Source organism: Cetorhinus maximus, chromosome 21, assembly GCF_964194155.1.
Source record: "Cetorhinus maximus chromosome 21, sCetMax3.hap1.1, whole genome shotgun sequence".
NCBI classification, from domain to species: domain Eukaryota; kingdom Metazoa; phylum Chordata; class Chondrichthyes; order Lamniformes; family Cetorhinidae; genus Cetorhinus; species Cetorhinus maximus.
Genome location: NC_135899.1, coordinates 44284613 through 44297754, shown reverse-complemented (window position 1 = coordinate 44297754; position 13142 = coordinate 44284613). Strand labels below are relative to the sequence as shown.

Below are 13142 nucleotides of genomic sequence, written 5' to 3'. Positions count from 1 at the left end.
CAGGCCCAGCCAGATGTGGTATGTATGTTTGTCTCGATCCTGATTAAGAAGATACTAATTAAACAGAAAGAGTCCATTCCATTTCGATCCTTTCTCCTGGTGAATCCCACTATTAGACCCATTGTCTGGATCAGCACCTCTTCTGGCTGCGACCCAGAGCCAAAAGGTGAAGGTTCACCTCTGGGCTACCTGCTTATTGGAAGCTGTTTTATTTTTACAGCTTTATCCTATGATTAACATCTTGACAAGTTTCCAAACTCTTGTTAAATGTCTCTTTCTTACAGATTCCCCTGTTTCTGCTGGTCATAACCTGACCAATGCCCTGTGCGAAGAGGCTGGAGAGAGGTAGGGGTATGCTTCCTGTTGCAATGCAGGAAACATGGCAGCCAATGTACACACAGTGAACTCCCACAAGCAGCAAAGTGATAATGACAAGATTATCAAATTCAGTGATATTAGTTGAGGCATAATTGTTGACCATGACACTGAGGAGAGAAAGTTCCCCTACTCTTCTTCAGATAATGGCACAAAATCTTTCACATCCACCAGAGAAGGCCAACGAAGACTTAGCTCAATGTTTTATCTTATAGCTGGCAGCTCCGGGAGCTCATCGGTCTCCGGGAGCTCACCGGGGCACCAGTCTCCAGGAACGTGTCGGGGCACCGGTCTCCGGGAACGTGCCGGGGCGCCAGTCTCCGGGATCGCACCGGGGCGTTGTTCTCCGGGATCGCGCCAGTGCATCAGTCTCCGGGAGCTCGCCGGGGCGCAGGCCTCCGGGAACTCGCTGGGGCACCGGTCTCCGGGAGCTTGCCGGGGTATCAGTCTCCAGGAGAACATGGGGGCGCCGATCTCCATGAAAGCATCGGTCTCTGGGAGCTCGCCGGGGCGCCGGTCTCCAGGAGCTCGCCGGGGTATCAGTCTCCAGGAGAACATGGGGGCGCCGGTCTCCATGAAAGCGTCGGTCTCTGGGAGATCGCCGGGGCATCGGTCTCTAGAAATGCGTCGGTCTCTGGGAGAATACCGGTCTCCGTGAGATCGTGGGGGCGTCGGTCTCTGGGAACATGCCGGAATCGGTCTCCCGGAGCTCGCCGGGGCGTTGGTCTCCAGGAAATCGCCGGGGCGCCGGTCTCCGGGAACGCGTCGATCTCCGGGAGATTGTGGGGTCGTCGGTCTCCGGGAACACGCCAGGGCGCTGGTCTCCGGGAGAATGCGGGGGCACCAGTCTCCGTGAGATCGTGGGGGCATCGGTCTCCGGGAGCTCGCCGGGATGCCAGTCTCCGGGAGAATGCGGGGGCACCGGTCTCCGTGAGATCGTGGGGGCATCGGTCTCCGGGAGCTCGCCGGGGCGCAGGACTCCAGGAGCTCGCTGGGGCACTGGCCTCCGGGAATGCGCAGGGTCGCTGGTCTCCGGGAGCTTGCCGGGGCGCTGGTCTCCATGAGATCACGGGTGCGTCAGTCTCTAGGAGCTCGCCGGGGCGCAGGCCTCCGGGATCCCACCGGGGCGCAGGCCTCCGGGATCTCACCGGGGTGCAGGTCTCCAGGAGCTCGCCGGGGCGCAGGTCTCCGGGAGCTCGCCGGGGCGCAGGTCTCCGGGAGCTCGCCGGGGCGCCGGTCTCTGGGAGCTCGCCGGGGTATCAGTCTCCAGGAGAACATGGGGACGCCAGTCTCCAAGAAAGCGTCGGTCTCTGGGAGCTCGCCGGGGCGTCAGTCTCCAGGAATGCGCCGGGGTGCCGGTCTCCGGGAGAATGCGGGGCTGCCGGTCTCCAGGAGCTCGCCGGGACACCGGTCTCCGGGAGCTCGCCGGGGTGCAGGTCTCCGGGAGCTCGCCGGGGCACCGGTCTCTGGGAATGCGCCGGTCTCCGGGAGCTCGCCGGGGCGCAGGTCTCCGGGAGCTTGCCGGGGCGCAGGTCTCCGGGAGCTTGCCGTGGCGTTGGTCTCCGGGAATGCGTCGGTCTCCTGGAGCTCACCAGGGTGCCGGTCTCAGGGAACGTGACAGGGCGTAGTTCTCCAGGAACGTGCCGGGGCGCTAGTCTCCGTGAGATGGCAGGTGTGCTGGTCTCCGGGAGCTCGCAAGTCTCCGGGAACGCACCGGGGCGCCGGTCTCCAGGAGCTCGCCGGGGCACCGGTCTCCGGGAACGCACCGGGGCGCCGGTCTCCAGGAGCTCACCGGGGCACCGGTCTCCGGGAATGCGCCGGGGCGCAGGTCTCCGGGAGCTCGCCGGGGCACCGGTCTCCGGGAATGCGCCGGGGCGCAGGTCTCCGGGAGCTCGCCGGGGCTCAGGTCTCCGGGAGCTCGCCGGGGCACCGGTCTCCGGGAATGCGCCGGGGCGCAGGTCTCCGGGAGCTCGCCGGGGCTCAGGTCTCCGGGAACGCGCCGGGGCGTCGGTTTCCAGGAATGTGCCGGGGCACCGGTCTCTGTGAGATTGCAGGTGCGCCGGTCTCCGGAAGCTCACCAGTCTCCGGGAACGTGCTGGGGCGATGGCCTAGATTAAGTGCTCAGGACTCTGGAGGGGGACTTATACCAACAACTTTCTGACTCAGATGCAGCATCAACTGGGTCAAAGCTGGTACTTAATTACCATCAACCACTGGCTAGACTTTGTGTTGCCTCCATGATCACTCATTTTCCCCATAATGTTTGACCATCTCTCTGTAAATGTGTTTGGGGTGAGAGAGTCCACTATTCCCTTAGACAGGCCCTGGATGTGAATCTGCTTTGTGTCTGCTGAGCCATCCACCAAGATCTTGGCTTTAATCTTTACTTTGTGCTGAATTAGTTGATGTCAGGTCTCAGGGAACTAAGACTGACCTAGGTACCTGCGGGAAAGGGACGGAAATAGCCCAACTCCTTATAAGAAGAGGGGGAGGCCTTTTAACCCCTTAAATATATTGGCCTATTCAGTTAGGTCTTGGCTGATGTCCATCTCCACCTTTGATGATCATGTATGAAGATGTGGATGTTGGTGAAGACACCATCACCCTGGCGATGGTCTGGATGTCCTTATTGGTTCTGTGGCTTCCTGATCCACCCTCCCAGAAGGGAAAAACAGTTCGGAATAGCACTCCTTTTCCCCAGTTTTTACTGGTGGTCCATTTTAATATTCATTCATGGGGTGTGGGCGTCGCTGGCTAGGCCAGCATTTATTGTCCATCCCTAATTGCCCTAGTTCAGAGGGCATTTAAGAGCTAACCACATTGCTGTGGCTCTGGAGTCACATGTAGGCCAGACCAGGTAAGGGTGGCAGATTTCTTTCCCTAAAGGACATTAGTGAACCAGGTGGGTTTTTATAACAATCGACAATGGTTTCATGGTCATCGTTAGACTTTTAATTCCAGATTTTTATTGAATTCAAATTTCACCATCTGCCGTGGTGGGATTCGAATCCAGGTCCCCAGAGCATTACCCTGGGTCTCTGGAATACTAGCCCAGCGACAATACCACTACACCATCACCTCCCCAAGAGGTGTACAAGACCAGTTCAGACCAGTATTCTTATTTCCCAGTTTTTACTGTTTTTTCCTTTCTGGGCTGCAGGGGCACTGAGATGGCCAAATCACACACGCTGCTGGTGTAGTAGGTTCTGTGTCTCCCTGTGGTAGGCCCAAGCTTCTGGTTTCCCCATCAGCTCTCAAATCTTCTGTCACAGCTAGGAGGGGAGGAGGAACAGGTCTGAGGAGTGAATCAACTCAGACTATTTTTCCACATCTTGGAGAGCCTCCTTTCAGCACAGAGTGAGGGTAGGTTAGCTGCCAGTCTCTATAGTTGCTTGGCTGAGTTTAAGAATAGAAGCTGCAACAGGGAACAGAAACAGAAATACCTGGAAAAACTCAGCAGGTCTGGCAGCATCGGCGGAGAAGAGCACAGTTGACGTTTTGAGTCCTCATGACCCTTTAACAGAACTGCTAGAACTGCTCTAGTTCTGTTGAAGGGTCATGAGGACTCGAAAGGTCAACTGTGCTCTTCTCCGCCGATGCTGGCAGACCTGCTGAGTTTTTCCAGGTATTTCTGTTTTTGTTTTGGATTTCCAGCATCCGCAGTTTTTTGCTTTTATCTCTGCAACAGGGAAGCCTATTTGAATTAGGAAATTTAAAATGTTCATGTTTTAACCTAAACTGTTTTCCTCAGAGATTCTTATTGCAGACAGTATTGTAGCTGTACCACACAAACTGGGCATAAACCAGCTTCAAACCTGCGCCAAGTTAGCTCAATGTATTACATTTGGCTTCAGTGCTCGTAGAAACGTGTTATGGCTTCTAGTTCTCAGAAATTCAACATAATTGTACTTTTAGAGTCTAAATGTTGGAGTTTTATTGAGTGTATTTCTTCCAGTTCTCCATGTGGCTGGTGCACTGATACGCTGTGACTCTGCATCTGACCAAAGTGTAGTGGTAAATGTGGCATAACAATTAGTTCCTAGCTCTTTGAATAATGTAACAATATAACAATAAGTTCATTATCCAGCAACTTGCCTGGGAAATGCCTGAGCTGCGAATGCTGGGTGAGGGTTAGGTACAGAGTAAAGCTCCCTCTGCACTGTTCCCATCAAGCACTCCCAGGGCAGGTACAGCACGGGTTTAAATACAGAGTAAAGCTCCCTCTGCACTGTCCCCATCAAACACTCCCAGGGCAGGTACTGTACGGGGTTAGATACAGAGTAAAGCTCCCTCTGCACTGTCCCCATCAAACACTCCCAGGCCAGGAAGAGCACGGGGCTATGCTCCCTCAGGTAGTGAGCGACAGTGAAATGTGGCTGAGAAAGAAACTGCGTCAGAAAGAGAGAGAAATTCAACACAGCCAGGAGGAAGAGGCAGTGCTGTCAGTTGTGCAGATGGAAGAAAGTGGAATAGCAGGGGGACAGAGGGATCTTTGACTGCGGGAGGTTAATTGTGTTGGGATGAGGGAAGTGCAGCTGGGAATGCTGTTAAGGGAATGAAGTGAAGAGGCGGAGATGGATGGTCAGCCCTGCTGTTCACATGTGGGCTGTAAGCTCGAGGAAGAGCCAGAGACTAATTCTGGTCTGAATAGTTCAACATCAGTGACTAACTAAACTATTAAACTTAATGAGGGGGAAGCAGCAGCCTGTGGCAGTATTCCATGAAACATTCGAGAGATAGGTTTAGTTTCTATTCCAGCTGTATCATTAAAGCTCCCATTGATAAAGCCGAAGAATGTTTTAAAATAAAAGCTGAACCATTTACATTGATTTCCATGATCTGAAAGCTATGGGCTGATGTCACATTTAACTCCCAGCATACCTTGCTGCTGCTCTGAAGCATTTGACTGGTGAACTGTCATGGGCCAAACTGCAAGAACCGAAACTCAAACTGAAACAGAAAATACCAGAAACAGCTGACAGATTAGTCAGAATTCTCTGTGCCCAGACAAACATGGTGCTCTAGATGACCTCTGAACGTCCAATGAAGGCCATGTACGCCCAGGAGTGTCAGGATTTAGGCTGCATTCTCCAGATTTCAATAGCATTGTTGGTTACATTACTAACTCTGCTTCATTGTGATCCTGAGGGCTTCATCACATGACCACCTGCCTCCAATCAGCCCACCCCCATATTCCTGCCATTCATTGCCCAACATGTCTGTCGTCATGGCACACCGCCCTCCTGCACCAACTGGAAAGATTCTTCATTAATCAATTGGATGATTTTCCAAACTTTTCTCTGATTTTACATAAGACCATAACACGTAGAAGCAGAAGTAGGCCATTCAATGAGATCATGGCTGACCTGATAATCCTCAATGCCACTTTCCTGCCTTTTCCCCATAACCCTCAATTCCTTACTGATTAAAAATCTGTCTATCTCAGCCTTGAATATATTTAACGACCCAGCCTCTACAGCCCTCTACAGTAAAGAATTCCACAGATTCACTACCCTCTGAGAGAAGAAATTCCTCCTCATCTCTGTTTTAAATGGGTAACCCCTTACTCTGAGATTATGCCCTCTGGTCCTAGACTCTCCCACAGGGGGAAACAACCTCTCAGCATCTACCCTGTCAAGCCCCCTAAGAACTTTATATGTTTCAGTATGGTCACCTCTCATGAGTACAGGCCCAACCTACTCAACCTCTCCTCATAAGAAAATCCCTCCATACCCAGGATCAACCTAGTGAATCTTCTCTGGACTGCCTCCAATGCCAGTATATCTTTCTTTCGAGAAGGGGACCAAAACTGTTCACAGTATTCTAGGTATGGTCTAGCTAGTGCCTTGTATAGTTTTAGCAAGACTTCCCTATTTTTATACTCCATTCCCTTTGAAATAAAGGCCAACATTCCATTTGCCTTCCCTATTACCTGCTGAACTTGTATGTTAGCTTTTTGTGATTCATGCACGAGGACCCCCAAATCCCTCTGTTCTGTAGTCTTTCTCCATGTAAATAATATTCAGCTCCTCTATTCTTCCTGCCAAAATGCATAACCTCACATTTTCCCACATTCCCATATTCCATCTGCCAAATTTTTGCCCACTCACTTAACCTGTCTCTATCCCTTTGCGTTATCCTCACCACTTGCCTTCCCATCTATTTTTGTGTCATCCGCAAACTTGGCATTAGTACATTCACTTCCCTCATCTAAGTCATTAATATATATTGTAAATAATTGTGGCCCCAGCACTGATCCCTGTGGCACTCCTGTAGTTACAGGTTGCCATCCTGAAAATGCCCCCCACTTAGCCCAAATCTCTGTCTTCTATTAGTTAGCCAATCGTCTATCCATGCTAATATACTACCCCAACACCATGGGATATTATCTTATTAAGTACCTTATCGAACACCTTTTGGAAATCCAAATATATTACACCTACTGGTTCCTCTTTATCTATCCTCTTGTTACCTCCTCAAAGAATTCTAATAAACTTGTGAGGCATGATTTCCCCTTCATGAAGCCATGCTGGCTCTGTTTAATTATATTATGCATTTCTAAATGCTCTGCTATTACATCCTTTATAATAGACACGAACACTTTGCCAATGATGAATGTTCAGCTAACTGGCCTATAGTCACCTGTTTTTGTCTCCCTCCCTTTTTGCATAAGGGTGTTACATTGGCAGTTTTCCAATTTCTGGGACTCTTCCAGAATGTAAGGATTTTTGGAAGATTACTACCAGTGCAACCGCTATTTGTGAAGTTACTTCCTTTAATATCCTAGGGTGCAACCCATCAGGTCTAGGGGACTTATTGGTCTTTAGCCCCATGAGTTTCCCTAGTACTTTTTCTCTAGTGCAGCTATTGCATTTATTTCCACCCTCTCCCCGCTCCCCACGCCTTTTATTTAGTTACTATTTTTGGAATGCTATTAGCTTCTTCTACCATGAAAACTGTTGCAAAGAATTTATTCAACTCCTTTGCCATTTCCTGGTTCCCCATTAATATTTCCCCAGCCTCATTCTCTAAGAGGCATATGGTCGCTTTGGCCTCTCTCTTCCTTTTTATATATTTAAAGAAGCTCTTACTGTCCGTTTTTATATTACTTGTTAGTTTACCCTCAAAGTTTATTGTCTTTCTCTTTTTTATTTGGTCATCTTCTGTTGGTTTTTAAAATTTTCCCAATCCCCTGGCTTATCACTAACCTTTGCCACGTTGTATGTTTTTTCTTTCAATTTGATACTATCCTTAACTTCCTTCATTAACCATGATTGGTTTATCCCCTTCCTTGAATCCTTCTTCATCACTGGGATATATCTTTGTTGAGAGTCATGAACTATTTTCTTAAACATCTGCCATTGTTCACCAACTGTCTTTTCTGCTAAACTGTTTTCCCAGTCCACTCCAGCCAACTCTGCCCTCATTCCATTGTAATTACCCTTATTTAAGTTTAGCACAGTTTCTCTGACCAAGTTTCTCACTGTCAAACTGAATGCTAAATTCTACCATTTTATGGTCACTATTTCCTAGGAGATCTTTTACTTTGAGATCATTTATTAAACCAGCCTCATTACACATTACCAGATCCAAAATAACCTGATCCCTGGTTGGATCCACAACATATTGTTCTAGGAAACTGTCCCAAATATACTCTATGAATTCTTTCTCGTGGTTACCTCTGCTAATTTGATTTTCCCAGTCTACATGGAGATTAAAGACACCCATGATTAATGTACCGCCTTTTATACATGCCCTCATTATCTCCTGATTTATCCTCTGTCCTACAGTTTAGCTACTGTTAGGGGGCCTATAGATTACTCCCACCAGTGTCTTCTTCCCCTTGTTATTCTTACCTCCACCCATATGAATTCTACGTCTTCCGATCCAAGAACATTTCTTGCTATCGTATTTATTCCATCTCACACTAACAAAGCTACCCCACCATCCTTTCCTTCCTGCCTGTCCTTTCAAAAAGTCACATACCCCTAAATATTTAGTTCTCAGCTTCGATCTCCTTATAACCATGTCTCTGTAATGGCTATAAGGTTATACCCATTAACCTCTATTTGTGCCGTTAATTCATTTATTGTGTTCCCAATACCATGTGCCTTTAAGTAAAGAGCCATTAATTTTACCTTTTTACCATTTTTTTCCCCCTTTGACCCTATTTGCTGCTGTTCTTTTTGTTTGTACACATTGTCCATTCCTGTCAAACTCTGGGTATCAATGACTAAATAGCTGCCCTGCAATGCTGCCAAATCCTTTTGCTTTGTAAGCCTAAGTATCCCCTCTCCAGAACCTTCTCTCCCCCCCGGCCCCCATTTAGTTTAAAGCCCTCCCTACAACCCTAGTTATTCAGTTCAGACACTGGTCCCAGCATGGTTCAAGTGAAACCCATCCCACTGGAACAGCTCTCTTGTACCCCAGTACTGGTGCCAGTGCCCCATGAACTGAAACCCATTCCTCCCACACCAATCTCTGATTCACGCATTTAACTCCTTGACTTTATTTACCCTATGCCAGTTTGCCCGTAGCTCGGGTAGTAATCCCGAGATTATTATTTTGGAGGTTCTGCTTTTTAATTTAGCTCCTAACTGTTCAAATTCTTTCAGCAGAACCTCCTTTCTAGTCCTATCAATGTCATTGGGACCAACATGGATGACGACAATTGGACCCCACCCCTCCCACTCCAAGTTCATCTCCAGCCCTGAGGAGATGTCCTTAGCTTTGGCACTGGGCAGACAACACAGCCTTTGGGACTCACACTCACGGCTGCAGAGAACAGTATCTATCCCCCTAATTATACTGTCCGTCCGCAACCACTACTACGTTCCCAATACCTCCCCCCACTTGAATGGCTCCCTGTAACACAGTGCCGTGGTCAGTTTGCCCATCCTCCCTGCTCTCGTCCACACAGCCTGCAAGAACCTCGGAACTGTTGGACAGTTGCAGGGGCCGAGGCCCCTCGAACACTACCCCCTGGGTCCCCAAACCTGCTTCACCTGCAGTCATAACCTCCTGTCCTTGATCACAGACCAAATTTGAATTACCTAATCTGAGGGTGTGATCGCCGCCTGGAGGAAGTGTCCAGGTAACTTTCCCCCTTCCTGATGTGGCGCTATGTCTGCAGCTCTGACTCCAGCTCCTTAACTCAGATCTGAAGTTCCTCAATTTTCTTAGCTAATAACAAGTTTGATGTCTCATCCAAAAGATGGTAGCTCCCCCAACATTGGACAAGAAAGGCAAGCTGTATTCTTGAACCTTTGATCTTCTGTATGAAAGGTGAGAGTGAACCATAAGTGACACCTCAGAGACTGAAGTAAATCAGCATAAATTGACATGTGATTTTCAAACTGTGTGGTAATAGTGCATTTCACACACCAGCCAGCACAGGCAATAGAAGACGGTTGTACAACACTGACACCCAGACTCAGTGTGTGGCCATGGTCTGGGAGGTACTGAGCACGCTGGCATTTGATGGCTCCTTCCCCATCTTCAGCACTGCAATTATATCCTTGACTAACAGGCTCACCTGAAAGACCCTCACACTGTTTGGGTGTCCAGCTAACTGCCAGGTATCCATATTGAGTATATGATTAAGTTGTAGGGTCCGGGAAATGAATCAAAAGCTAAGAGCTGTAGTATCACAATCTGAAAGCTCATTTCATTCTTTTTTTTGCAGGTTGGTAAAGCTGGCCGAGGAGAGAATGGTGAAGAGGTGAGCCTAGCCATTTTGACTTGAAGCTCCTGTGTTGTTTAATTGTTGAGAGGTGTGATCCTGTCCTGTTTCTCTGAGTTTTTATGTTGTTACGACTTTGTCCTGCTCGCTCTCGGACTGGGCATCAAAGGACAATTCCAATTTACTCAGCACTCTCCAACCCTGGGAAATAAATCATGACCACCATGATTTTTCCCTATTTGTTTCTGTATATGGCACAGGCACTTCATGGAATAAGGAACAAAAGCTCAGCCACAAGGAATTCAGCTTTGAGATGAGTGAAGTTTGAAGATTATGACGTGAATTCATTGCAGTTGAATCTAGACTTGACTATTCCATTGCTCTCCTGGCCAGTCTCTCATCTTCCACCCTCCGTAACCTTGAGCTCATCCAGACCTGTCTATATCCTAACTCGCACCTAGTCCTGTCCACCCTTCACCCTCTGTTTGCTGACCCATATACATTCCAATGAATGCCTCCATTTTAAAATCTGCATTATTGTGTTCAAGTCCCTCCATGGCTTCTCCCCACTCCCTACCCCTGTAACATCCTCCAACCTTACAACCCTCCAGGAACTTTGCCTTTCTCCAACTCGGGCCTCTTGTACAGTCCTGATTTTCCTTACCCGACATGCTGGCCTTCAGCTGTCTAGGCCCTGACCTCTGGAGCTCCCTCTCCAAAACTCTCTACTCCTCCCTCGTACTTTTGACACTCCTTCAAACCTGTCTTTTTGACCTGTCCTCCTATCACCCCATGTGGCTTGGTGTCAAGATTTGTTTGATTACCCTCCTGTGAATCTTGCCGTCTCATGTGGCCTTATTCCTACTATTGTGTCAGTTACAGGTAAGGCCTGATCACTTCCTCGTAAACTCTCCGTCCACATTTCCCTTCTGCCCCCGCCAGCCTCATTTCCTTCAGTATCTGTTCCTGGTACAAGTCCCCCCCACCCCACCGCCAAGTCATTTACAGCTGCACTTTCAAAATTCCCATCTTGTCCAGCCTTTGCTCCTCCATTGACTGTGACATTTCTGCTCAATCACACCTTTAATTCTCTTATATAATATAAAATAAAAAGAGAAATTGCAGGACAAACTCAACCGGTTTGGCAGCATTGTGGAGAGAGAAACAGAGTTAACATTTCAAGTCGGTATGACTCTTGTTCAGAGCTCTGAAGAAGAGTCACATGGACTCGAAATGTTAACCCTGTTTCTCTCTCCACAGATGCTGCCGGATCTGCTGAGTTTTTCCAGCATTCCTTGTTTTTATTTTAGCTTTCCAGTATCCACAGTATTTTGCTATCATCCTTTAATTTTCTTGTTCCATTAAACCCATTATTCTCTCTCACCTTTACCATTCTACCGGCACAGCCCTTATTTTCCTCTGCTATAAGTCTAACAATGGCAGAATTAAATGTTGATGGTGGACAACTAGTTTAGTCATTCATTGCCAAATCTGGCTGGACCACATAAAGCACCATCAATTCCTACTCTTCTCTATCAAACCTGCTCACTATTCCAGTACCACCCTGGAATGCAAAGATAACCCCCGGTTTATTTTCTTTGTTTCAAATAATATTTCAAACCCCTCTGCCCCTGCTAACCATCCAATCAGTGCCTCTGCCACTTCCCTCCTTGTCCTTGGCCACCCAGCTAAACTTCCACTAAGATTCCCCTCAGTCCTAACCCTAAACTTGCATCTTTCTCTAGTTTTCTCCTATCTCCCCTCATGCTGTCCCCAAGCTTGGTGAGGACCTTTTCCTGCTCCTTTGACCCTGTATCACAAAACTTCTAACTAACCTCTTGGCCAGTTCCCTGTCATCAGGTACCGCTCCACTTCAATTCTGATGTCATCACCTCTCACCTCAAAGAAAATTTACCCTTGATTGCTTTGTCCTTGCAATCTACCTAAACCCCACCATCTCTCAACTCCCTTTCCTCCTTTGAGAAACTCTTTAAAACCTACTTTGACCAAACGTTTGGTCATCTGTCCTAATACCTCCTTATGAGACTTGGTGTCATTCATATAGCACCTTTAACACAGTAAAACTTATTTATAAAACTCAAAATGCTTTCATTTTGTGACTTGCACATTCAAGGAATTACCTCACTTTTATTTTATTCATTAATGGGATGTGGGGTTGCTGACCAGGCCAGCATTTATCACCCATCCCTAATTGTCCTTCTTCAGAGGGCAGCTAAGAGTCAAAAAGAGTCAATCCCATTGCTGTGGGTCTGGAGTCACATGTAGGCCAGACCAGGTAAGGACAGCAGATTTCCTTCCCTAAAGGGCATTAGTGAACCAGATGGGTTTTTACAACATGGTCATCATTAGAATTTTAATTCCAGATTTTTACTGAATTCAAATTCCACCATCTGCTGTGGTGGGATTTGACCCATTACCCTGGGTCTCTGGATTACCAGTCCAGTGACAATGCCACTTCACCACCGCCTCCCAACTCTGCATTAAATTGCCTCTGCCACCTCTCTGCCCATTCTGCAATCCTTTCATAGTGGTGAGACAGTGGCATAGTGGTAATGTGACTAGACAAGTCATCCAGAGGCCTAGGCTAATGCTCTGGAGACATGGGTTCAAATCCCACCACCGCAGCTGTTGGAATTTAATTCAGATCTTGAATCTGGAATATAAAGGTCAGTGATGGTGTCGTAAAAACCCATCTGGTTCTCTAATGCCTTTTGGGGAAGGGAATCTGAAATCCTTACCTGGTCTGGCCTACATGTGACTGCAGACCCACAGCAATGTGATTGACTCTTAACTGCCTTCTGAAATGGCCTAGCAAGCTATTCAGTTCAAGGGAAATTTGGGATGGGCAACAAATGCTGCCCTTGCCAGTGATGCCCACATCCTATTTTCTACATTGTTCACCAATTGTTCAATTTCTGTATTGTCAGCAGATTCAAAACCCTCATACCCAAGTTCAAATCGCCCATACTTAATGTGGACAGAAGTGGGCCGAGCACTAACCTCTAGAGTAAACCACATACAATAGGAGTTGGAGTGGACTTTATGGACCCTCAAATCTGCTTTG

The 13142-nt window shown here is 47.9% G+C and overlaps 1 protein-coding gene across 1 annotated transcript in view; it reads left to right on the top strand.

Annotated features, from left to right (window-relative positions):
- The window catches only part of col16a1 (collagen, type XVI, alpha 1), a 413938-nt gene that overhangs the window by 149288 nt on the left and 251508 nt on the right, over positions 1–13142 (top strand). Inside the window, exon 9 of the mRNA XM_078566895.1 lies at positions 10061–10096. Coding sequence (XP_078423021.1) covers positions 10061–10096 — 36 coding nt within the window. The remainder of the gene's footprint in view (positions 1–10060; positions 10097–13142) is intronic.